Consider the following 24,883-nt stretch of genomic DNA (forward strand, 5'->3'; position numbering starts at 1 on the left):
TTGCTGACAAGGGCACCTGTCTGGCCACTTGAGCCGCACTGTGAGGAGGTGCTCCCTGTGTGAAGTTTCCCTCCTTGTCCCTGTTGTCTGTCCTCATTTCTGGGATCCCCTCCCCCGCCGAGGTCCTGCTGTCACATGCTGAGGGCTGTACATTGTGCTGTCCCAACAGGAGCTACTCTTTCTACGCCTTGGACAACCAGAACCTAAGGCAGCTCTGGGACTGGAGCAAACACAACCTCACCATCACTCAGGGGAAACTCTTCTTCCACTACAACCCCAAACTCTGCTTGTCAGAAATACACAAGATGGAAGAAGTTTCAGGAACCAAGGGCCGCCAAGAGAGGAATGACATCGCCCTGAAGACCAATGGGGACCAGGCATCGTGTAAGTGGCACTGTCCTGAGCAGCCAGAAGATGTGACTGCCCTTCTCCCTCCACCAGGCCGGCCCCCAAGGACACGTCACTGCCCCTATTGAGATGTGACAGCGTGTTGTATGATGGCCTTCCTTGTTTAGAACAAGGTTTAGAGGGCAGGTTTAGAACATTTGATCGCTGTGTTTATGGCACCAAGTACAATGCCTGCTGCTGGGTGATGCCACATATACATTAGGTGAATGAGTGAGAGAATGAATGACACCTCCTTATAGATATTTCAGGCCCAGGGCTGATGCTCAGGGGTTCAAAGTTGAGTAAAATTTCACTGTCAGTCTGCATCTTCCAGGAAGCAGATTGCCAAGTTGGAGGTAGAAGTGTAGGAAAGGTATTGAGGGTGATGCTCATGAGTGAGAAAAGGGAGGGAGAGCCTTCTGCTAATAGGTCTGACCCCTGCGAACAAGGAGGGAAGGAGAGAGGATAGGATATGCACACCTGGCCCAAGTCCAAAGGCAGCATCAGGCAACAGCTGTCTGTACAGAAGTCCTGAATTTGATAGGAACAGCCAGGCCCTCCCCCGCCCTCTTGCCCAAGTTCAGTCAGTAGTGGGTGGGAGCTGCCCAAGGAAAGTTAGGCCTTGGCTCAAAAGCTACAGCAGATCCTGTAGTTTGTGCAGATGGAGACCATCTGCCGACTGCACTTCCCTGACACTTCTGAGCAGTGAGTGTACACGGCTTTGGTGGCACTCTCCTGGGGTGACAGTTCCTGATGGCTGTGGTCCCAGTCCCCAGGCTGTGATCAGCACCAGTCCATCGTCTGTTAGGAGCCAGACCTCACAGCAGGAGGTAAGCATGGTGAGGAAGCTTCATCTGTATTTATAGCCACTCCCCATCACTGGCATCACCGCCTGAGCTCCACCTCCTGTCATATCAGTGGCTGCATTGGATTTTTATAGGAGCAGGCACCCTACTGTAACCTGCGCTCCTTATGACAATCTAATGACTAGTGATCTGAGGTGGAGTTGAGGTGGTGATGCCAGTGCTGGGGAGCCGTTGGAAATACAGATTATCATTAGCAGAGAGACGTGCCTACACAGAGACCATAATAAATCAATTGCTTTCAGGCTCACATCAAAACCATCCCTCTTCCCTGGTCCATGGAAGAACTGTTTTCCATGAAATCAGTCCCTAGTAGCCAAAAGGTTGGGACCACTTTATGGCAAAAAGTAGCTCCAGGAGAGAGCGAAGTTGGGTGCTTGCTTTAGGAGGAAGTTTCTTTTCTCAATAGACATGTCTCCCTAAGCCAGCGGTTCTCAACCTGTGGGTTGCGCCCTGTTGTAACAATGAAAATACATCGTGGCATTAGGAAGGTTAAGAACCACTGCTGTTGTGGTTCTCAATGACCCGCAGGCTGCCTGAACTCACTTGGTGTGTATTTAGATAGACTGGCGTTGCATCTTCTGCCAGATGAGGCTTGCAAGCGAGACACGATTGTATCAGGAAGAACAAGACTCTTGAAAGTCTCTTCTCCTGGTAACTCTTGGCTGGTCATCCAAGCTCGTACCCCTTGACACACGACAGCCAATAGGTCCAGAGACAAGGTGTAGGGGCTGGGAAAGCAACTTTAATTGGAGAGCTAGCAAACTGAGAATCATGTGGCTGGTGGTGCAAGCTTGAGCTTGGTTACACTGCATTGAGTGCCATCTGGGTAACTGGCTTGTGTGGCGGACCCAGCCACTCAACTAATTCTAGCTTTTCAGTCTCCCCATGTCCACACTCAGAGAGATGAGGCCCAGCAGACTAGTCTCTCCCTTCACCCAGGCCCTCAAGAAAGTGTGGGGTCATGCACTTGGGCCTGAAACTAACTGCTCAATATTGATGCTGTCTGTTTTATTAATTTTTATTTTTTAACTTTTCTAGGTGAAAATGAATTACTTAAATTTTCTTACATTCGGACATCTTTTGACAAGATCTTGCTGAAATGGGAGCCCTACTGGCCCCCCGACTTCAGAGACCTCTTGGGCTTCATGCTCTTCTACAAAGAGGCGTAAGTAGGGGAGTGAAGAGCTGGAGAGTCGGAGGAGATGAGGGCCGTGGCAGCTCGCTCAGATCTCCCTTTTCTGGTTCCTTTCTGTCTCCTTCCTCTTGGAGTAAACATCCTAGGTTCCTTTTAATGATCTCACCTGTGGACAGTGTGCACGGACACATATGTCTCCTCTTCTCAAAGCCTGAAATGGGGCGGGGCATGGTGGCTCACGCCTTCGATCCCAGCACTCTGGGAGGCCAAGGTGGGAGGATCGCTTGAGGCCATGAGTTTGAGACCAGCCTGAACAAGAGCGAGACCTCATCTCTACTAAAAACAGAAAAGTTAGCTGGGGTTGTGGCAGGTGCCTGTAGTCCCAGCTACTTGAGAGGCTGAGGCAGGAGGATTGCTTGAGCCCCGGAATTTGAGGCTGCTGTGAGCTATGATGATGTGACAGCACTCTAGCCTGCGGGATAGAGGGAGACCCTGTCTCAAACAAACAAAAAAAGCAACCCTATAGGATGTAACATTCCCCCCCCCCAAAAAAAAGATAACCCAGGACTCATCTGCATGGTGCTCAGGGTGATAGGTACATAAAGGTAACCATTACCTTCCCCTGTTTTGTCTTGAAAGCCCTTATAAGAATGTGACAGAGTTCGACGGGCAGGATGCGTGTGGCTCCAACAGCTGGACGGTGGTGGATGTTGACCCCCCCTTGAGGTCCAATGACCCCAAGTCTCAGAACCACCCTGGGTGGCTAATGCGTGGTCTCAAGCCCTGGACCCAGTATGCCATCTTTGTCAAGACCCTGGTCACCTTTTCAGATGAACGCCGGACCTATGGGGCCAAGAGTGACATCATTTATGTACAGACAGATGCCACCAGTGAGTTGTGTCTTGTGACTGTGATTTTGCCTATGTGTTGGAACATCCTGCCTCGGACAGGCTGATTCCAGAGTTGTCATTGGCTTTTGAAGGAGTTGGATGTTGAGGCTTATGTTCTGGAAAGATGAGAAAGTGAGCCATAAGCCACCTGCAGGGAATATATATTTTTTGCTTCCCACTAAAAAAATTTCAGATATTTTATAGCATGAGAGGAGGAAAGACCCCATTCAGCCACCCGCTACCCTCAGCTTTGCCTCCAGCTATTTTAGTTACTCTGTCTTCCTGCTTCCTGTTCCCTGTTAGGCAGGAGGGGAGGGTTGAGTGCTTCACAGTAATCTAGTTGTATTTTGATAAAACCGAAGTCCTTTTTCTAGAGAGGTAGGTCTCAAGTGGGAGGTGAAATCAGCAACGACCAGGGATATTTTTGGTCGCAGACAGGGAGATGGGACTCCAGGCATTTAGTGATGCCTGGGACGCGCCCCCCACCCACGACACAGAATTATCCAGCCCCAAAGTCAACAGTGCTGAGGCTGCTGTACAGGAGGACGGAGTCCAGACTTTTTATGCCTCAGCCCTACCTCCTCCAACGAGTTCCCTCTTATCCTGTGTCCTCTAGCAATACCAAAAGATGCATAGCTTCCAGAAACTTCCAGCTTTCCAGACTTCAGGTCTTTGTACCTCCACACCCTCTCCAACTCCCTCAGCCGCCTCCTTTCTTGAGGGGAAGGTTTTGCAACGCCCACAGGCGGCGCGTTATTGGGGTGTCTGATGCCAGTTTAAGGAGATGATCCGAAGGTTCACGTCCGCCCTGTGACCAGGCTAACTGCGGGGCAGACGTGAACCGCTGTCCGCGGTGGCTTCTTCCGGGGCCCAGAGCAGCGAGCGCGCGGCCGGGCTGGACCCGCGAGCCGACCGAGACCCGGCGCCCCGTGCCCCGAGCGCCCCCGCGCCCTCCGTATTTTCTCGGTCGGTGCTAAGTGTCGCCACAGCGAACACGCCTGCGACTTCCTCACGCCGGCGTCCCCACCCTCCTGGAGCCTACGCTCTCCCTCACCGCGGCCCTGTGTCCTTTCTCCTCTGCAGATCCTTCCGTCCCTCTGGACCCCATCTCGGTTTCTAATTCCTCATCCCAGATTATTCTGAAGTGGAAGCCCCCTTCTGACCCCAATGGCAACATCACTCACTACCTGGTTTTCTGGGAGAGGCAGGCGGAAGACAGCGAGCTGTACGAGCTGGACTATTGCCTCAAAGGTGAGCGCGCCGCCCTGCTGGGCGCGGGCAGTCCTAGCCACTCCGTGCCTCTTAGGCAAACACACGCCCACACATTTTTAAACAGTGTTACACAAACACGCACTCTGAGGACACGTGTTCAAACCCGCCATTTCTTCTGAATTTCTCCGCCTTTCTTCTTCCTCCTCCCCTGCTCAAACCAAGGGGGTGCAGCTGTGTGAGACTCACAGGGCTCTCCTGGGCAAAGATGACTCGCAACCAGTTGTGTTGAGAGGTTGTGGACAGGGTCAGGCGAAGATTTTGGCTCTAGTGAGACCCTTCAGTTCCAAGGCTTGGAGGCAGCAAGGAGAAATCATTGCCTCTTCTCCTCCTAAATTTTCAAGTAAGAATGTATACAAATGACAGATTTTTTTTTTTTTTAAATCTTGCTGTTTTAATGGGCTCCCATTCATCGGAAGGAAAATGGAAAAATAGTTGAAGTCTTAAACTTCAACTGTATACATTAGTTTAAAGTTATCGTAAAACTAGGTTTGAAAAACAAAGCAAATCAAACAAAAAGGGCTGGATGAGACTGGCTCACAGCTGTAATCCCAACGCTTTGGGAGGCCAGGGCAGGTGGATCACTTGAGGCCACTTGAGGTCAGGTGTTTGGGCCACATAGCAAGATTCCATCTCTACAAAAAGTAAAAAGTTATCTGAGTGTGGTGGGGTGCACCCAAGTTCCCAGCTACTTAGGAGGCTGAGGTAGGAGGATCACTTGAGCCCAGAAGTTGGAGGCTGCAGTGAGCCATGGTGACATCACTGCACTCCAGACTGAGTAAGGCCCTGTCTCCAAAACAAAACAAAACAAAAAGAACCTCTGCCAAACCAGAGAAGTACCAGGTTTTATTTTTCCCTTAGTTTTGGCTTGTTGATTTTGATCTCATTTTCTTGAGGTATTTTCAGTTAATGATAATATTCTTAGCCCATGACCTTGGAGAAAAAGGCCAGGAGGGCTGCTGGGCGAGGCCTGGTGTGGCAGAGGCCCAGAGTTCGAGGTGTGCTTCTTGCTTGGCCCCTGACCTGCTGTAGTGTTTAGCCAAGGCCCCAAGCAAGTCATCGTCTGCCTCCTTTTTGGGAGAAGGGGCGGGAGGACAGATGATCTCTGGGAGCTGTCCCAGCTCTAAGATCATGTGCTATATGTGTGCCTGTGACATCATCCTGCCTGAGCTGAGGGTTGCAAATGTGATTTATCTCCCTGGATGCTTTATATAACTCCAGGGCGAGTCCAGGCTTTGGCTCTGCTGCAAACCATTGGCCTTACATCAGAATAACCAAAACCATCAGCTAGAGCCGCCAGCAATGTCAGGCAAAGCTTTCCTTTTTTTTTTTTTTTTTTTAAATTCTGAAATTCTAAATCTCTGATCACCATGCAACTGTTTAGACATGGGTTTATTTTTAATTATCAAAATGTTTGTATAATTAAAAGTAAACTTACTAAGGGCAAACACTGTGTGACCCGGCCCACAGAAGCTGCCTAGAGTGGTCAGGTTCACAGAGACAGGAAGCAGAAGGGTGGGTGCTGTGGGTTAGGGTGATGAGGCCGAGTCTCATGGGGACAGAGTTTCAGTTGGGGAGATGAGAAAGTTCTGGAGGTGGAGGGTGGTGATGGTTACCCAACATCGTGAATGTGTGGCATGGCACAGTTAAAAGTGGTTAAAATTTTAAATTTTATATGATGTGTATTTTACCACAATAAAAATGTCACACTACTTAGCTACTAAAAGGAAGCTACTACTGGGCATGGTTAGTGAGTTTATTTATTCTGTATGAGTGTTTTAAATTGTGGTAAAATACATATCACATACAATTTGTCATTTTAACATGTGCTATTCAGTGACATTAAGCACACTTGCAGTGCTGTGCAACTGTCACCACCCTCCATCACCAGAACTTTCTCATCATCCCAAGCTGGAACTCTGGCCCCAAGAAACACCAACTCCCAACCCCCTCCCCAGCCCGTGGCACCCACCTTCTACTTTCTGTCTCTGTGGACCTGACAACTCTGGGGACCTCACTGTGCTCTCTTTCCATAGTCTCAGAAAAACCACGGGGCCCCCACATTCCATGCAGCGGATGTAGAGAGTGGAAGCAGGGGGATCACCTGTGCCTCACCAGATCTTTCTCTCCAGAAAGATGTCAGGAGCGCCCCTTGATAAGGCAGTCCTACATTTTTCTTCCCTCTGTAGATGCTATTAACCAGAGTTAACCCAGCCAGGATTTTCTGTCTATTCATAAATGTAAGAAGCATTTTCTGGAGTTCCTTGTAGGCCTTCCAAGCTGCATACGTACTTGGGCTTCTGAGTGGGTTCTCACTGTTCACAGGAGGGTACTTGAGACATTCATGTAGAACTGATTGTCTATTCCCAAGGCATGAAAGGGAGGGGAAAATGGCATTTCCTCTACTTGGTAGATGCTAGCAGACACCAGGCACCCGGTGGGCTGGTGGCGGAGTGAGTCTGAGCTGTTGGCTGTGCCTGTGTAGTAACATCCACTGTCAACGGCTGTGCAAGTGGAGTGGCTGAGCTCACTCCATGAGTCACTGGAGCCCCTGGAACTTGCCCTCAGGAGTGAAGACATGGCCAGCCTTGTACTTAAAAAAAAGTTTTGTATTTTTAAGGACTGTTACCTTTTTCTTTTCAGTTTTTAAATCCCCTTTTCCATACATATTTGAAAAGTTCCCTCTTCAACCTCCTCTTGTGTCTAGTTCAGAGTTTTTCTCCTTGGGCACTGCTGCTATCTGGGGATTGATCATTTTCTGTGAGGGGAAGGGGCCCTCCTGGGCACTGTAGGGTGTGGAGCAGCTTCCCTGGTCTTCACCCACGAGGTACCAGAAGCACCCCCAGCCCAGTCCTGACAACCACAGATGTGTCCAGAGGTTGTCCCATGTCCTTGATAGGGGGAAAAGGGGAACAAGATTGTCTGTGGGTTGAAATCATTGACTGAGTCTGATTCTGAATTCCCTCTGGAGTTCTGCTCCACCCTCTCCTATTTGTGTGGTTGGTTGATATTTCTCTCATTCATTGAGCTGCAGCCTGGCCTCCACAATCCTTTTCTAACTCATCTCCCACCATCTGCCCTTACTTCCCCTTCTAGGTACATTGGCTCCTTGGCATGCTTTTTGGTTGGTTTGTTTCTTGAGACATGGTTTCACTCTGTTGCCGCCCCTGGCTGGAGTGCAGTGGCATCATCATAGCTCACAGCAACCTCAAACTCCTGGGCTTAAGTGATCCTCCTGCCTCAGCCTCCTGGGTAGCTGGGAATACTGGCCTGTGCCACCATGCCCAGCTAATTTTTCTTTCTTTCTTTCTTTTTTTTTTTTTTTTTGTGGAGATGGGGTCTTGCTCTTGCTCAGGCTGGTCTCAAACTCCTGAACTCAAGTAATCCTCCCCCTTCAGCCTCCCAGAGTGCTAGGATTACAGGTGTGAGCCACTGCGCTGGGCCATTCTTGGTGTCTTTTGACAGGCTAAGAAAATTCCTGAGACTCAGAGACTTTGCAGTTGCTTTTGGCTCCATTTGAATTGCTTTACACCAAAATATGTGCATGGCTCATTCCTTTATAGAGAATTGCTCAGTGGCTACTTTCTCTGGGATCAGTCCAAAAAAGTAATGGCCAGGCACAGTGACTCTCGCCTGTAATCTCAGCACTTTGGGAGGGCAAAGTGGGAAGACTGTTTGAGGCCAGGTGTTTGAGACAAGTCTAGGCTATATAGTAAGATCCCCCATCTCTAAAACAAACACAAATATTATTTGGGTGTGGTGGCACACAACTGTAGTTGCAGCTACTCAGGAGGCTGAGGCAGGAGGATCATTTGGGGCCAGGAGTTGGAGGCTGCAGTGAGCTATGATGAAGCCATGGTATTTCAGCCTAGACAACTAAGTGTGACCCTGTGTCTTAAAAAACATAGCACCCCCAGACACCCTCTGTCCTTTTACTCTGACCTATGATCCATAACTATGTACTTAAGAGTTTATTGTATAATGTCAGGCATTGTCTAGTTACCTTAAATGTCCATTCCTGGGACTGGATAGGAAGTTTCTAAGATATGTTGACATGCTCTTCTCAGCTGACAATTGTAAGAACCCTGCAGAGAGAGGTTTTATTTTGGGAAGTGGGGAGGCTGGGAAGGCTCCTTCACTCTTCCTGGGTCCCTCTCTGTTTTTCTGTAGGATTGAAGCTGCCCTCCCGGACGTGGTCTCCACCCTTTGAGTCCGAGGACTCCCAGAAGCACAACCAGAGTGAGTACGAGGAGTCGGCCGGCGAGTGCTGCTCCTGCCCCAAGACAGACTCTCAGATCCTGAAGGAGCTGGAGGAGTCCTCGTTCAGGAAGACGTTTGAGGACTACCTGCACAATGTGGTCTTCGTGCCCAGGTCAGGACTCCTTGTGGCCCTGGACCTTCTTAGTGGGTGTCTGTTGGCTTGGTGTTGGGGGATCATTATTTAAGGACCATGGGGAAGGATGCAGTGTGACCCAGAGACCACGGTAGGGTGGGCAGGGTCCAGAGCAGAGGCCTCTTCTGGGTGGAGGAAGAGATTTCATGATTTCAACAGGAACCTTAGTAGGAAGAGCAAATAATCACACTAAAAGGGAAAACTTTACAAAACCCAACATTTGTCTTCCTTATGTCTCCTGAACCGGGTCTCTGAGTTCTGAAACAAACCCCATTAGATTGTTGAGGCAAATCTTCAGAAATGTTTGCCTGGCGTCCCATGCTTGATTTATCACTGGGTCTTAAACTCAGCATACTCTCTCTTTCACTCTTTCTTCCTTTTTTTTATTTGTATAACTTTCTCTTTCACCTGAAAGTTTCCACAGCATCATCTACAACCCAGAGGTGTCTCCTGTTTAAATATATTGAATTTTCTTTAGTGAGACAAGGGTCTTGATACCTGATCTATTGACAGGCTTGGCAGTAAAATTATGCTAGACTATTTTTATTTTTTCAGTGACACATAGGGTCTTACTCTGTCACTCAGGCTGGAGTGCAGCAGTACAATCATAGCTCACAGTAGCCTGGAACTCCTGGGCTCAAGAAACCTTCCTGCCCTAGCCTCCCAAGTAGCTGGGAATATGGATGTGATCTTCACATCCAGTTAATTAGAAAAAAAAATTTTTTTAGAGGAGGGGGTCTTGCTCTTGAACTCCTTGCCTCAAGTGATCCTCCTGTCTCACCTTCCCAGAGTGCTGGGGTTACAGGCGTGAGCCACTGTGTCCAGACATGCTAGACTTTTTAGCCCATGTTTACCTTTCCTGCAAGCAAAGACACTTAGGTAAAGGCAGGTTCCCATGGCCATGGGCCACTATCTTTTTTAAGCTTAATTTGTGCTGCAAACAGGAACAGACATTTACGAATACAGGTTAGCTGGGCCCTTCTCAGGCACATTTCTCTGCTGCAGTACCCAAGAGGCAGAAAAGCAGAGCAGATTGTGGTGAGGACTCTCCAGACTGACCACCTGAGTTCCCTGCGTACCAGTATGGAGGTTACTTCACCTCTCTCTGTGCCTCAGTTTTCTCATCTGTTCTATGGCTATAATAATCATTTCTGTCTTTTAGGGCTGTGAGAGTAAATGAGTTACACAGGGATTTTAGCCTTCACACCATCAACATTTAGAACCAGGTCATTCTCTTTGGTGGGGGTCATCTGTGCACCGTGGGGTGCTGAGTGGATTTCACCCATCTGATACCTCTTTGGCACGCTACCCCAGTCATGATAACCAGAAATACTTGTGGGAACTGCCACATGTCATTGCAAAGCTCCAGGGATGTGGGCTTTGAGTGTATACTGATGTGCCCACAGCTGGGCTCCCTCCCACCCCACCACTTTTGTCTGCCTTCCCTGCCTAGAACTTCAGTGGGTGGCCACCCGGACATGTCTGAGACAATTTTGTGTTTCCACAGTGGAAACCACAGGTAGACCGAGATTCTAGAACAAGTCTGTTCAAATAGCCACCAACAGGGTCTAAGTAGACTTTATCCCAGAAACATCAATAGGTAGTGTTTCTTTTTCTTTCTTTCTTGCATTTTCCCCCTATGACCCTGAGTCCAAAAGAGCATTCACTGGTACAGCCCAGGCATTGAAGCAGTTACTGTTTCACTGGTTAAAAATAAAATACTCCTGAATGTGGAGGAAAGGCTGAGTCAGTTGTGATATCTAAATGTACTCAAATTTAGGCCAGATGCAATGGTTTATGTCTGTAATTTCAGCACCCGGGGAGGTTGAGGTGGGAGGATCACTTGAGGTCAGAAGTTTGAGACCAGCCTGGGCCACATAGCAAGATACCATCTCTACAAAAAATTAAAAATTAACCAGGTGTGGTGGTGCATCTATAGTCCCAGGTAATTGGGAGGCTGAGGTAGGAGGATCACTTGAGTCCAGGAGTTGGAGGCTGTAATGGGCTGTGATGATGCTGCTTCACTCCAGCCTGAGTGACAGAGCAAGAACCTGTCTTAAAAAAACCCAAAATGTAGTCAAATTTGACATCCCAGGGACTCCCCCAGAAGGTCAGATGTCTGACGAATACTGTCTCTGATCTCCCTCTCCCCTTTTGCTGGATTCCTTGCTGGGGAAGGTACAGCTCATTTCCTCCAGTGTGTGATGGGTTTGAATGGTCCCTGGTCAAAGGCAAGGCACTCTTGCTTGGACAGATTGTCGCTTCCAGGGTGTCGAACAGCCTATCTAAAGGAGTTCTGTCTGTCCTCAAAGCAGCTGGTTTTGTTTTTACAGAAAAACCTCTTCTGGAACTGGTGCTGAGGATCCTAGGTACGACTTATCCTGTGATGCCCCCAGTGGCTGCTCAGGGTGGAGCAGAGGGCACGCCACGCTCCGTGGAGATCCCAGGGGTTCTGTGGCTTGTTGCATGGACAGCCTTCTGCACTGGAGAGCAGATGCTTCCTAAATTCACAAATTAAATGTTGATCTGGGCACAAATGGGGGAAAATCTTAACTAACACACTATTCCTAAAACAGAATCACAGGGGTACTTTCTGGGTCACCTTGTCCCTGTTTGTCTCGCACACTGTACACTGTCCACTTGCTAAACACCTATCATACCTCCTGCCTGCACCTGCAGAACTATTTGTGTGTGTGCGCGCGCGTGTGCACGTGTGCACGTGAGCATGTGTGGAGGGAGCACCCAGGAGTCTGAGCTCCATGCAGCCCCTAATCACCTCCTGCTCATATGGAAGAACATTTTTATATAGGGAGACATGGCCTGAGCACAGAGGATAGATACCATGTCCCTTGGTGAATTCCACTGAGGAGAGCCAGGGATGATTGCCTTCAAACTTGCACCTTCCAGAACAAAGGGGCGGGCTTGTAGGGGACAAATGAGCCCGGAGAACTTGGGGAATGGCAAAGGCAATATGGGACTCTTGGGAAGAACAGGAGGTTGGGCCAAATTGAGGGATTTTCTTCTTTTTAGCAGCGTGTTTATTTTTCCCCAGATCAGAAGCCTGATCTGACCTCTAGTGGCCGTTTGTAATATAATCCCTAGTACAGAGAAAGCCTGTAAATATGTGCTTGTTTTGTTCCAAACCAGGATTTCTCAATGTCTGTCCTCTTGGTAATTTGGGGCTGGGTCATTCTCAGGGGATGGGACCATCCTGGTGCCCTGTAGACTGTTGAGGAGCAGATTTGGCCTCCACTCACTTGACGCCAGCACCATATCGCCTGAAGTGGTGACTAAAAATATCTCCAGACATTGCCAAATGTCTCCCTGGGGCCAGGGGCAGAACTAACCTGGGGTGAGACAACTGGTCTGGTGCGAGATTGTTGGATAATAAAATGCTGCTTGTGGTATCAGGGTCTTTCTTTACCACTTTATGGTCTGGTGGGATCAAATTCTTTTGGCATATTTATTGATACCTGTTTGGCTTGTTTGATGAGACCATTTTATGTCTCGGTTTTCCAGTTACAAATTTTTCTATTCATGAGGCACCAACGTCTTGGTTATTTTTGCAAGGCCCATTTGTGCCTGACAGAAATATTCTGGGTGTATCTTTGGCTTATAAGTGATGGAGGTGTGTTCTTTTCCATCCAAGAAGGTGGTGGGTCTTTCAATACCAAAGAACCTTTTTTTTTTTTTTTTTCATGCTTTCACATCTTTATTAGGTGGAGTTGGGGCAAGAGAAAACCCCTGAAATTATTGCCCCCCAGATGCAGGACAACGAGACTAGAGGAACCTTTGCTTGCAGGTTTTTATAGGGGAGGGAGCTAACTGGCTGAACATTTCTGAGCCCCCGTTCAGACTGTTACCTTCAGGGTCAGTCAGAGGAAGACAAGTCTCTGGGGACAAGACCAGAAGCAGAAGCTCCTGCTCTAAATGAAGACAAACAGATGCCCAGATTTATTTTGAGTGGGGGGATATTTCTGCTATTCCCAGATCAAAACTTGTTAAAAAGGGACCATGGAAAATGACAAATGGACCAGTTTTGTTAAAACAGAGGTATAAAGTAATTACACAGGGGAAGAAAACTCAAATAATGGATTACAAAGGAATGAAGTCATGATTTTTAATTGGTACCTGACTCCAAAGCCCAAAATGCCTTTAACCAGCCCTTCCAGAAACTATCCTTGAAGCCCACTGGGCAGGCAGGGGCTGGGTAGAAGGCCTGAAGGCAAAAGGGGGTGGGGGGCTTATTTTGCTACAGCAAGAAGGGGCTAGAATGGGGAGAGCAGACCTGGCTAATCTGTAGCTGCACCTCCCCCAAGCCCCCGCACTTCTGTCACATTTATAAATGCACATATAAATACATTACCTACAACAGCTAGTCTGAGAAGCAGGCTCCCCGCAGAGCCTTGGCTGACAGTACATGTCTCCCGAATCTTAGGAGTTGCAGGAAAGGGCACTGGGCTCTCAGAAATGTGCTCCATGTGTTCTCTCCTGCCAAGGGTGAGCCCTTCCCCAGTCCAACTCTCTTCAGGGTTTAGTTTGTCCAGTATGGAGAGTTGCCGTAGGCAGGCTTGGAGGCTTGAGACCTGGGCTGCAGAGAGCTGGGCTGGCTTCACTGACCTGAGCCACTCTGGGCATCCTGTGGAAGGTGGAGGTGCAGCAGCTGTGAGTGGGGCTGCTGGTGGGCTGGCAAGATGTGCAGAAAGGGTGGGAGTGCATAGCCAGGGGCTCCTCCAGGGGTCAGTGGGCCAGTGGAACCCAAGGCTTAGGGTAGGCTGAAAGGTGGAGGGTTCCCTGCGTGAAATCCCTGCTTGTCAAAAGTCTAGGTCTTGCTATGGATGGAACCAGTCATATCAGGCAAGCCAGTGGTGCCTGAAGACACTCATACTCTTTTGCTAGTCCCAGAACCTGTAGACTTGGCTGAAGCCTGTGATGACCCACCATAACCATCTTTGGTGTAGTCTCCTGCTGCTGTCCCTGGGGTCAGGTCATCATAACCTGTATTATAGCTGTGCTGGCCATAACTGCCAGCCTGCTGGAAAGGGTTTGTGGGGGTACTGAGGTTCACACCATGCTGCTTGGCTGAGGCTGAGGCTTGGGCAGCACCTGTGGCTCAAGGAGTAGGGTGCTGGCCCCATATACCTGGGGTGGCGGGTTCAAACCCGGCTCCGGCCAAAATTGCAAAAAAAAAAAAAAATATCCTTAGAGGAAAAAAAAAAGATCATGGATTTTCTCATGGCAATGCAATGAAAACTGAATGTTAACTTCAGAAGCTTGAACAGAAAACTCTACTTCTCAGTGGTTAAAAAGTCAATCACTTAAGATAATTATCTAAATATCTTTTGGGTCAAAGAAGCTTCTATTGAAGTCCATTTGGAAAATGATGCAAATGTGAAATGTGATATTTAGGTAATTACCTAAATATCTTTGGAGTCAAAGAAGCTTCCATTGAAGTCCATTTGGAAAATAATGCAAATGTGAAACGCAACTGTCACATACCTTAACTTGTAGAATGTTTTCAAAAGTGGGCTTTGAGGAAAGTTAGTAGACTTTGATGGATCCACAAATTAAGAAACAACCTTAAATATGTGGAGATATAAATGCATTAATGAGGCAGGGGAAAATTGGTAATAGCTAACCCTGGGGTAAATGTAACTAAAGGGAAAAAACACAAAAAACTAGAAGGAAAGAAAGATAATATAAATCTAAGGCCTGAAGAAAATTTTAGTATGTTGAGATCTCAGGACAAATGTGTCCTGTTAAATTTGAAAGTTGTAGTGAGATGAGAAACTTGAAACTGGCTAAACTGACTGAAAAAGAAGCATAAAAATTGTATAGTTTAGAACCTTTGGAAAAAGATATATGTCAATTAATTTTCTTGCTAAAGTCTTTGGGCCCAGAGAATTGTGTATTTTTATTTTCTTTTTAGACAGAGTCTAGCTCTGTCATCCTGGGTTGAGTGCCATGGTGTCATAACTCACAGCAACCTTAAACTCCCTAGCCCAGATGATCCACTGGCCTTAGCCTCCCGAGTAACTAGAGCTACAGGTGCCCACCACCACGTCCAGCTAGCTTTTCTATTTTTAGTAGAGATGGGGTCTCACTCTTGTTCAGGCTGGTCTCAAACTCCTGAGCTCAAGCAATCCATGTGCCTTGGCCTCCCAGAGTGTTAGGATTAACAGCTCTGAGTTGTCATGCCTGGGCCAGAGAGTTTTGTAGATGAGTTCTTTTCAAGACCTGGAAGAACAACTATTTACTATAATATAAAAACTGTCCCAGAAGTCTATGAAAATAGAAATCTATGAAAATCATCCCAGTTCATTTTGTGAAACTAACATAATCCTTAGCAGAAGCTGACAAAGATAGTACACCAAGGGGGGGGGGGGGAAGCAAAAAACACTGGCCAAGTTAATATATGAGTTTAGATTAAAATGTTTCCAATAAAACATTGCACTGGCAATATTGCTTCTGTTTAAAATGTGAGGATGGTTTAAGATCAGAAGATCTGGTAATGTTATCTACATTGAGAGGCACAATAAAGAAAATTGTATCATCTCATTCAATACTGTTAATTCAAAATTCCTAACTTAGACAAAAGAGGGAAAAAAGACCTCATATAAAACTAGGGATGGAATTATTTTTTTTTTGTGATTTTTTGGCCTGGGCTGGGTTATGGGACCCATAACCCTGGCATATGGGACCGGCGCCCTACTCCTTGAGCCACAGGCGCCGCCTGGGATGGAATTCTTTTTCAGGGAGATAAATATTACCTGGATTAAACCAATAGACAAACTAACATCATTCTTGAAATTATTCTTAGAGTTAGGAACAAAACGAGGAAGCCTAATTCCATCATTACCAATTAACATTTCCCTGGGCAATTAGCCAGTGCAATAAAATATGACACAAATTAGAACTGTAAATAATGGAATGCAGGAAAGTTATTGCTATGTGAGATAGTTTAGTGCACAGGCAGGCACATGCTGGCCCAGGGGTCAGCTGCCTGTTCCTGAAGGTGGACTTCTGTGGAATGCAGCCACACTCATTTGCCTGCATATTAGCTGTGGTTGCTGTTAGTTGCAGTGGCAGAGGTGAGTAGTTATGACAGAGGTGGTGTGGCCTTTGAAACCCCAAATATGTACTATCTACCCATTTATGGGAAAAGTTTGGTAATCCCATTTATAGATTTTTTTTTGAAGACCTAAGAAAATCAACTATGAAACTTTTAGAATGTGTTAGAATTTGGGAAGGTAGGCATAAGAGAAATAAGCAGAAAGTCAGTAGATATACCAGCAATAATTGGAATGGGGAAAAGATCTCTTCCATAATTGCTTTAGCACACCTCATAGTAACCCCATCTGGAATTACCTACAAAGGAAGAAGTGTTTAAATGTCACTGATATATAAATTTTATTGATTAATATGAAAGGCAAATCATTTTTAAAAAGCTCACCAGCAAATAGTGAATAGTAAATTGTATAACACAATGTATAAAGGGTTAATATCCTTAGTGAATAAACAACGTGGAAGTAGCAATAAAGAAAGCCCTAGAAATTCACCCACAAAAATCAAGAGGATAAAGAAGGACAATTTTTTGGAGCAACGTAAAGAACCAAAAAAAAAAAAAAAGAAAAAGAAAAAGAGCTTACATTCTCCAATATAAAGGTTTGCAATTAAAGCAGTTGAGTGATGATGTATGTTCACATTTTTAAACTTTTGGATTGAAAATCTGGAAAAAACAAAGAAAAATAGAAAAAAATCTTTCAAGCCTCCTTGTTGCTGAGACCGTCCTGAAATGCAGTCTCGTGGACTCCTCCTGACAGCAAGTGAAGACAGGGTCCAGACTACAGGTTAGCCGGATGCGTTAAGAAGCTTACAGGGTTTCCCATCTTCTTGAACCAAGAGATTTCTTCTTCTAGAAATCTACTATGGGGAACTAATGTAAGGCAATTAGATAATAATCACAGCAATACAGGGGGTGCCAAGAAAAGAATGCACGTTTTAAGAGAGGAAAAAACTATAGGAAAATTAAAATAATACTCAAGTAACGTCTGGCTTCTGCAGTTACTAGAGGTGCTCAAGCATCTTTTGTTATTGGTACACACTATCTATAAATTTTATTGATTAATATGAAAGGCAAACACATCTTTTGTTATTGGTACACACTATTACAATTTTAATACATTTTTTTCCTTTCTTAAAATGTGTATACTTTTTTTTGGCACCCTCTGTATTTACAACAGCAAACAAAATCGGAAATACTCATTAAAAAGAATAGGAGATGACTAAGTGAATTAACTGCTCATGTAATAAATGGAATATTTTACAACGATGAAATGTTTCTGGCTCGGCACCTCTGGCAGCTAAGGCCCCAGCCACATACACCTGAGCTGGTGGGTTAGAATCCAGCCTGGGCCCACCAAACAACAACGATGGCTGCAACCAAAAAATAGCCGGGTGTTGTGGCAGGCACCTGTAATCCCACTTACTTGGGAGGTGGAGACAGGAGAATCGTTTAAGCCCAGGAGTTGGAGGTTACTGTGAGCTGTGATGCCATGGTACTCTACCCAGGGTGACAGCTTGAGGCTCCGTCTCAAAAAAAAAAAAAAAAAAAAGAAAAGAAAAGAAATGTTTCCCACGTTTTCTATGAGGAACACAGGCTACTTTTGTCCTTGAGGAGGTCATGGTGGAGGGAAAAACCCCTAACATTAAAAAAGAAAATAAAAACCCTCAAATCCTGTCCTACTTAAGACATTACATTTTAAGGAAAATATAATATTTAACAAATGCTTCCAGTACAACAAGGGAACAAAGTGGGTTGTAAAATGGGCTCTTCCTCATCATAACCACACATAATATTTATAGAAAAAGAAGATTGTCCAAAGGAAGCAATGGGCAGTGGAAGTATAAGTAATTCACAGTTTTTTCTTCATACTCTTTTGGTATTTTTTGTTGTTGTTGGCTATCAACATTTATTCGTTACTGTATCTTTTTCAAAGGTGGGGAGAAGTGTGCTGATTGCATAGACTTTCCTGGAGTTATTCTTACTTACCCAAATGATGAGATTCCTTTACTAAGAATTAAAGCTTTGTTACTTAAATTATGCAGGTACCCTAAACAGTCACAAAGATGAGAAGGTCCATTTTTCCTGTTTAAACTGGTGATGTCAGTCCGTCGCCTGGACCACTGAGCAGATGCCATTTGGCAGGGCTTCCTGGAAAGCTAGACTCTTACATGCTTTTGACATCTTATTTTTAACACCGACCTCAGGTGGCCTTTTCCATCTGCAAAATGAAAACCTGAAATCAAGCATATTGAGGGACAGTATCAGTGTGTGTCTTAGAATCCCCCATCCCTCATGGAGTGGGCCTGCCCTTATATGGAAGCTATTTGCAAAGGGCATCTTAAAAGCTGCTCTGGGTGGTGATTCTTGGCACTCTGCATTTGATCTACATGCCTGCTTCCCGCACCTTGATCTTTCTTTTTAATTAAGCCCTTTATTCTCTAGTGTCATTTTTTTAAAGATGGCGATGACGTGTTCATGTGTGCCCCATTGTTCTCCTTCCAGGCCGTCTCGGAAGCGCAGGTCTCTTGGCGAAGTTGGAAATGTGACGACGGTGGCTGTGCCCACCGTCCCAGGTTTCCCCAACATCTCCTCAACCATCATGCCCACGAGCCCAGAGGAGCACAGGCCCTTCGAGAAAGTGGTGAATAAAGAGTCACTGGTCATCTCTGGTCTGCGACACTTCACGGGGTATCGCATTGAGCTGCAAGCTTGCAACCAAGACGCCCCTGATGAGCGGTGCAGTGTGGCGGCCTACGTCAGTGCCAGGACCATGCCTGAAGGTGCGCTGCTCCCCACCCCGCCCAGGACTATGTTTCCTTGGTGTAGGCTGTCCAAGGACAAGCCCCTCACTGCCAAGGCAGCATATATGTATACTTCACCTTAGTTGCCTTTATTATTATTATTATTTTGGAGATAGACTCTTGCTCTGTTGCCCAGGCTGGAGTACAATGGCACTATGAAAGCTGCCTAGCAAATTTTAAATTTTTTTGTAGAGATGGGGTCTCACTATGTTGTCCAGGCTGGTCTCAAACTCCTGGACTCAAGTGCACCTCCTGCCTCAGACTTCCAAAATGCTGTGATTACAGGCATGAGCCACAGCACCTGGCTATTTAAATATTAAGTGGGCTGTGGAAAATTATGTAACTACCTCCACATTGCTAAGCTGCTAGGTGGGTTTCAATCTGAGAGTTACACCCCTGCCTCTAACTTCTTACAGCCAAGGCTGATGACATCATAGGCCCCGTGACCCATGAAATCTTCGAGAACAACATTGTTCACTTAATGTGGCAGGAGCCGAAGGAACCCAATGGTCTGATTGTGCTGTATGAAGTGAGTTATCGGCGATATGGTGATGAGGTAAGGGCTTTGATGCTTGGGCACTTGCGTTTCTCTGCTTAAATTCTGACCTAAGTGCTTCTCTCTCATCAGGCACTGTGTCGTTGGGACTTAAGAGTCTTCACACATGGCTTTCCAGGGACATGGGTCAGAAATGCCAGCATACAAACTTCCTTCCTCAGTTTCTTATGCTGCTTTTCAGTGGCGTCCTCTAAGTCGGATGATGACTGTCTCCAGCTATGTTCTTCTTGCCATGACAGGAGATTCATTTTGCTTTAGAGAGAGTTATGTGAAACTGGGAACGAATCACTTAAAACCTTAAGAAGTGACGGTTGGGTGCCTCTTTTTCATCCTGGACACTTGCAGGTTGATGGGCAAATGCAGAGAGAGATGTACGGAGACAGAATCCGAGGCAAAGGGCCAGAACGCAGTGAGGCTTCCTCAGGGCTCATCGTGTGCCCCGGCACACTCAGCTCTTCACAGACAGCATCACCCTTATCACGTCTCAGATGTTAGGAGAGGCCCTGTTATTTTTTATGGATTGCTCAGGAAGAAGAAGTCACTATTAATTCTAATTATAAAATGGCATTGCTTATAAGGTGCATTCCAGTTTCAGAAATGTCAAAATGAAAAAATTCTTGGGACTGAGGAATTACAGACAATCGTCAGAGTATGCCAGTGAGCTGGGTACTGAGGCTACCGGAGTGGAATTCACTGCATAAAGTCTGTAGGAAGAGTCAGGACTCAAACTTGAGACCAATGTTCTAATTCAGGGTTGGCTGGAAGTATTTTTCTGTAAAGAGCCAGATGGCATCTGGTGCAGCCATTCAGCTCTTCCATGAAACAGTGAAGCAGTCATGGATGGTATGTAAACACACGGGCGTGCTTGTGTTCCAATAATACTTTATTTGGAAAAACAAGTGCTGGGTCAGGTTTTGCCTGTAGGCTAGAGTTTGCGAACGACCAACAGGTGTTATAGCAAAACCATCTAATTTCCTGGAACTTTGGGTGGTTTCCCTGTTAAAGACCCCTCCTGGGATCACATCTACTCTTGGCACCCAAATATTTGGCTTTGACAATGCTTTAGAATTGGGATCATCACATTATTATGGCCTATGGGCCAAATCTGGCTCACAGCCTGCAGGGAGTTGTAGGAAAAAACTAAAGAGTATGCAGCACAGACAATATGTGGTCCTTCACAGAAAAAGAAGATTTTAGAAAATAGAAATGTTTTTCCTGGAATTGTCATTCTCTGCCTACTTTGGAGTCCTTTTTGCTAAATAAATGGCTTTATTTGCCTTTTTTAAGCTATCCATTTTAGAAATAAACTTCCTCCCTCTGTAGAGCCCGGCTGGTTGCTCCCCTGCATGCACGTCCTGTGCATGTCTGTGGTCCGTGGCCACGAGCTGTTCTATCCTGCCCGACGGTGTGTCTGTCCACCCAGCCTTTGGGAACATGGTCTGTAGGCACTGCCTATATTGATATAATCTCACAACTGAGCTGTCATTTCCCCCCATATTTATAAATTTGGGGCCTACAAGTGTAGTTTTGTTTCATGGATATAGTGCATAGTTGTGAAGTCTGGGCTTCTAGTGTAACCATCAACTGAAAAGTGTATACCAGACCCATTAGGAATTTCCCTCCTCACGCCCCTGGCCTCCCACCCTCTGGGTCTCCAGTGTATGTTATTCCACTCTCCATGTCCACATGTGCACATTATTTTCTACCACTTATAAGTAAGAATATACAATAGTTGACTTTCTGTTTCTGAGTAATTTCACTTAACATAACGACCACTAGTTCCATCTGTGTTGCTGTAAAAGACATGATTTCCTTCTTATTTATGGCTGAGTGGTATTGTGAGTGTGTGCGTGTGTATTACATTTTCTTTATCTGTCTGTTGATGGACACTAAGGTCAATGCCATATCTTTGATATTGTGACTAGCTGAGCTATTGTTTTTTTTTAGACAGAGCCTCACTATGTCACCCTTGGTAGTGTGCCGTGGCGTCACAGCTCACAGCACTCAAACTCCTGGGCTCAAACAATTCTCTTGCCTCAGCCTCCTGAGTAGCTGGGACTACAGGCACCCGCCACAACGCCCGGCTATTTTTAAAGACCGGGTCTCGCTCTTGCTCAGGCTGGTCTGGAACTCCTGAGCTCAGGCAATCCACCCACCTCAGCCTCCTGGAGTGCTAGGATTACAGGCATGAGCCACTGCACCCAGTCAGCTATTGTTTATTTTAAGACATTTTGGTTACTTCTGATTTTTACTGTTCTAGGTTAATGCTCATTTCACCTGTAAAGTAATTAAGCTTTCTGGATCAGTGGCTTTAGATATTGTTTGACTCAGTTTTTGCTGTATAATGAACTGCCCCAAAGGATGCTCATTTGAAAACAACAGACGTTTATTGATTCTGTGGGTTCACTGAGTGGTTCTTTTGCACTGGGTCAGTTTGGCTGGAGCTGAATGGCCTCATTCACATCACTGGGACCTCAGCTGAAGGTGCTTGGAGTCTCTCCTCCTCCTGTGCTGACTCAAGCAAGGGAGGGCATGCCTTCAATGGAAACGCTTCTCAAGGTTGTGTAAACCACATCTGCTGGTATCCCTTTGGCCAAAGAATCAGTGTGGGAGGGACTGCTCAAGAGAAGGTGTCCACTCAGGAGTGCCTTTGTACAGGGAAGCATGATTCACTGAGGGCCATATTGCAAAGTTCATTAGGATATTAGCTCATATATATTAATCCCATGTGTCCTAAGAAAATAACTCAAAGATTTACACACAAGAGTTTTATCACTAGCAAAAAAAGTAAGCCTCTAGATGTCCATCTATTGGAGAATGGATACATGGGAGATGGTCTGTCCATAAAACTGGAGGTACAGCCATTTAGAAAGATGTTGGGGATGACCTTTGCTCTGTGTAATGTGGAATTGTTCAGAGTACAGGCTTTGGATTTATCTCCCATCTTCTGCCAGCAGTTAAGAAGCCCCCATCCACACTAGCTAACGACAGAGAAGCAGCTTGTTAGTTTCTGTAACTGACCAATTGGGGGTGTCAGGCCTGGCTGGATCCAGGATTCTTTTGGATCTCTTGCATCTTCAGGCTCCTTGCAGCGGTCCCAGCAGCTCCTAGCGGTCCACCTGTGGGCTCAGTGGCTCTAGACCTTATCTCTTCTCATTGTCAAACCTAGAAGAAGAAAGAGAATCTGTCCTGGCATTCCCCAGCCAGACGAAGTTAGGACACCCAGTGACCAATCGTGTGACCAGAGCTGCAAACTTGAGGGTTTTTTTTTTTTTTATTGTTGGGGATTCATTGAGGGTACAATAAGCCAGGTTACACTGATTGCAATTGTTAGGTAAAGTCCCTCTTGCAATCATGTCTTGCCCCCATAAAGTGTGACACACACCAAGGCCCCAGCCCCTCCTTGCATCCCTCTTTCTGCTTCCCCCCATAACCTTAATTGTCATTAATTGTCCTCATATCAAAATCGAGTACATAGGATTCATGCTTCTCCATTCTTGTGATGCTTTACTAAGAATAATGTCTTCCACGTCCATCCAGGTTAATACGAAGGATGTAAAGTCTCCATTTTTTTTAATGGCTGAATAGTATTCCATGGTATACATATACCACAGCTTGTTAATCCATTCCTGGGTTGGTGGGCATTTAGGCTGTTTCCACATTTTGGCGATTGTAAATTGAGCTGCAATAAACAGTCTAGTACAAGTGTCCTTATGATAAAAGGATTTTTTTCCTTCTGGGTAGATGCCCAGTAATGGGATTGCAGGATCATATGCTTTAAGGTTTCTCCATACTTCCTTCCAGAAAGGTTGTACTAGTTTGCAGTCAAACCAGCAGTGTAAAAGTGTTCCCTTCTCTCCACATCCACGCCAGCATCTGCAGTTTTGAGGTTTTGTGACATGGGCCATTCTCACTGGGGTTAGATGATATCTCAGGGTTGGTTTGACTTGCATTTCTCTAATATATAGAGATGATGAACATTTTTTCATGTGTTTGTTAGCCATTCGTCTGTCGTCTTTAGAGAAAGTTCTATTCATGTCTCTTGCCCATTGACATATGGGATTGTTGGCGTTTTTCATGTGGATTAATTTGAGTTCTCTATAGATCCTAGTTATCAAGCTTTTGTCTGATTGAAAATATGCAAATATCCTTTCCCATTGTGTAGGTTGTCTCTTTGCTTTGGTTATTGTCTCCTTAGCTGTACAGAAGCTTTTCAGTTTAATGAAGTCCCATTTGTTTATTTTTGTTGTTGTTGCAATTGCCATGGCAGTCTTCTTCATGAAGTCTTTCCCCAGGCCAATATCTTCCAGTGTTTTTCCTATGCTTTCTTTGAGGATTTTTATTGTTTCATGCCTAAATTTAAGTCCTTTATCCATCTTGAATCAATTTTTGTGAGTGGGGAAAGGTGTGGGTCCACTTTCAGTCTTTTACATGTAGACATCCAGTTCTCCCAACACCATTTATTGAATAGGGAGTCTTTCCCCCAAGGTATGTTCTTGTTTGGTTTATCAAAGATTAGGTGGTTGTAAAATGTTAGTTTCATTTCTTGGTGTTCAATTCGATTCCAAGTGTCTATGTCTCTGTTTTTGTGCCAGTACCATGCTTGAGCACTATGGCTTTGTAGTACAGACTAAAATCTGGTATGCTGATGCCCCCAGCTTTATTTTTGTTACAAAGAACTGCCTTAGCTCTACGGGTTGTTTTCCGGTTCCATACAAAACACAAAATCATTTTTTTCCAAATCTTGAAAGTATGATGTTGGTATTTTGATAGGAAAGGCATTGAATAGGTAAATTGCTTTGGGAAGTATAGACATTTTAACAATGTTGATTCTTCCCATCCATGAGCATGGTATGTTCTACATTTGTTAATATCCTCTGCTATTTCCTTTCTGAGGATTTCATAGTTTTCTTTATAGAGGTCCTTCACCTCCTTTTTTAGGTATATTCCTAGATATTTCATTTTCTTTGAGACTATAGTGAAGGGAGTTGTGTCCTTAATTAGCTTCTCATCTTGACTGTTATTGGTGTATACAAAGGCTACTGACTTGTGGACATTGATTTTATATCCTGAAACATTACTGTATTTTTTGATGACTACTAGGAGTCTTGTGGTTGAGTCTTTGGGGTTCTCTAAGTATAAGATAATGTCGTCAGCAAAGAGGGAGAGTTTGATCTCCTCTGCTCCCATTTGGATTCCCTTTATTTCCTTGTCTTGCCTAATTGTATTGGCTAGAACTTCCAGCACTATGTTGAATAGTAAAGGTGACAGAGGACAACCTTGTCTGGTTCCAGTTCTAAGAGGAAAAGCTTTGAGTTTTACTCCATTCAGTAAAATATTGGCTGTGGGTTTGTCATAGATAGCTTCAATCAGTTTTAGAAATGTGCCACCTATGCCTATACTCTTCAGTGTTCTAATTAGAAAAGGATGCTGGATTTTATCAAATGCTTTTTCTGCATCTATTGAGAGGATCATGTGATCTTTATTTTTGCCCCTGTTAATATGGTGGATAACGTTTAT

At 45.5% G+C, this 24,883-nt stretch overlaps 1 protein-coding gene and 1 pseudogene across 4 annotated transcripts in view; one reads left to right on the forward strand and one right to left on the reverse strand.

The window, feature by feature from the left end:
* The window catches only part of INSR (insulin receptor), a 241,243-nt gene that overhangs the window by 186,730 nt on the left and 29,630 nt on the right, over positions 1 to 24,883 (forward strand). For all 4 annotated transcript variants that reach the window (XM_053582840.1, XM_053582839.1, XM_053582838.1 and 1 more), the window contains 8 exons: positions 170 to 384; positions 2,292 to 2,418; positions 3,028 to 3,278; positions 4,362 to 4,529; positions 8,718 to 8,919; positions 11,274 to 11,309; positions 18,509 to 18,786; positions 19,224 to 19,363. In XM_053582840.1, coding sequence (XP_053438815.1) covers positions 170 to 384; positions 2,292 to 2,418; positions 3,028 to 3,278; positions 4,362 to 4,529; positions 8,718 to 8,919; positions 11,274 to 11,309; positions 18,509 to 18,786; positions 19,224 to 19,363 — 1,417 coding nt within the window. The remainder of the gene's footprint in view (positions 1 to 169; positions 385 to 2,291; positions 2,419 to 3,027; positions 3,279 to 4,361; positions 4,530 to 8,717; positions 8,920 to 11,273; positions 11,310 to 18,508; positions 18,787 to 19,223; positions 19,364 to 24,883) is intronic.
* On the reverse strand, positions 13,362 to 15,996 carry LOC128582459 (ubiquitin-associated protein 2-like; annotated as a pseudogene).

This window comes from Nycticebus coucang, chromosome 3 (genome assembly GCF_027406575.1).
Source record: "Nycticebus coucang isolate mNycCou1 chromosome 3, mNycCou1.pri, whole genome shotgun sequence".
NCBI lineage: Eukaryota > Metazoa > Chordata > Mammalia > Primates > Lorisidae > Nycticebus > Nycticebus coucang.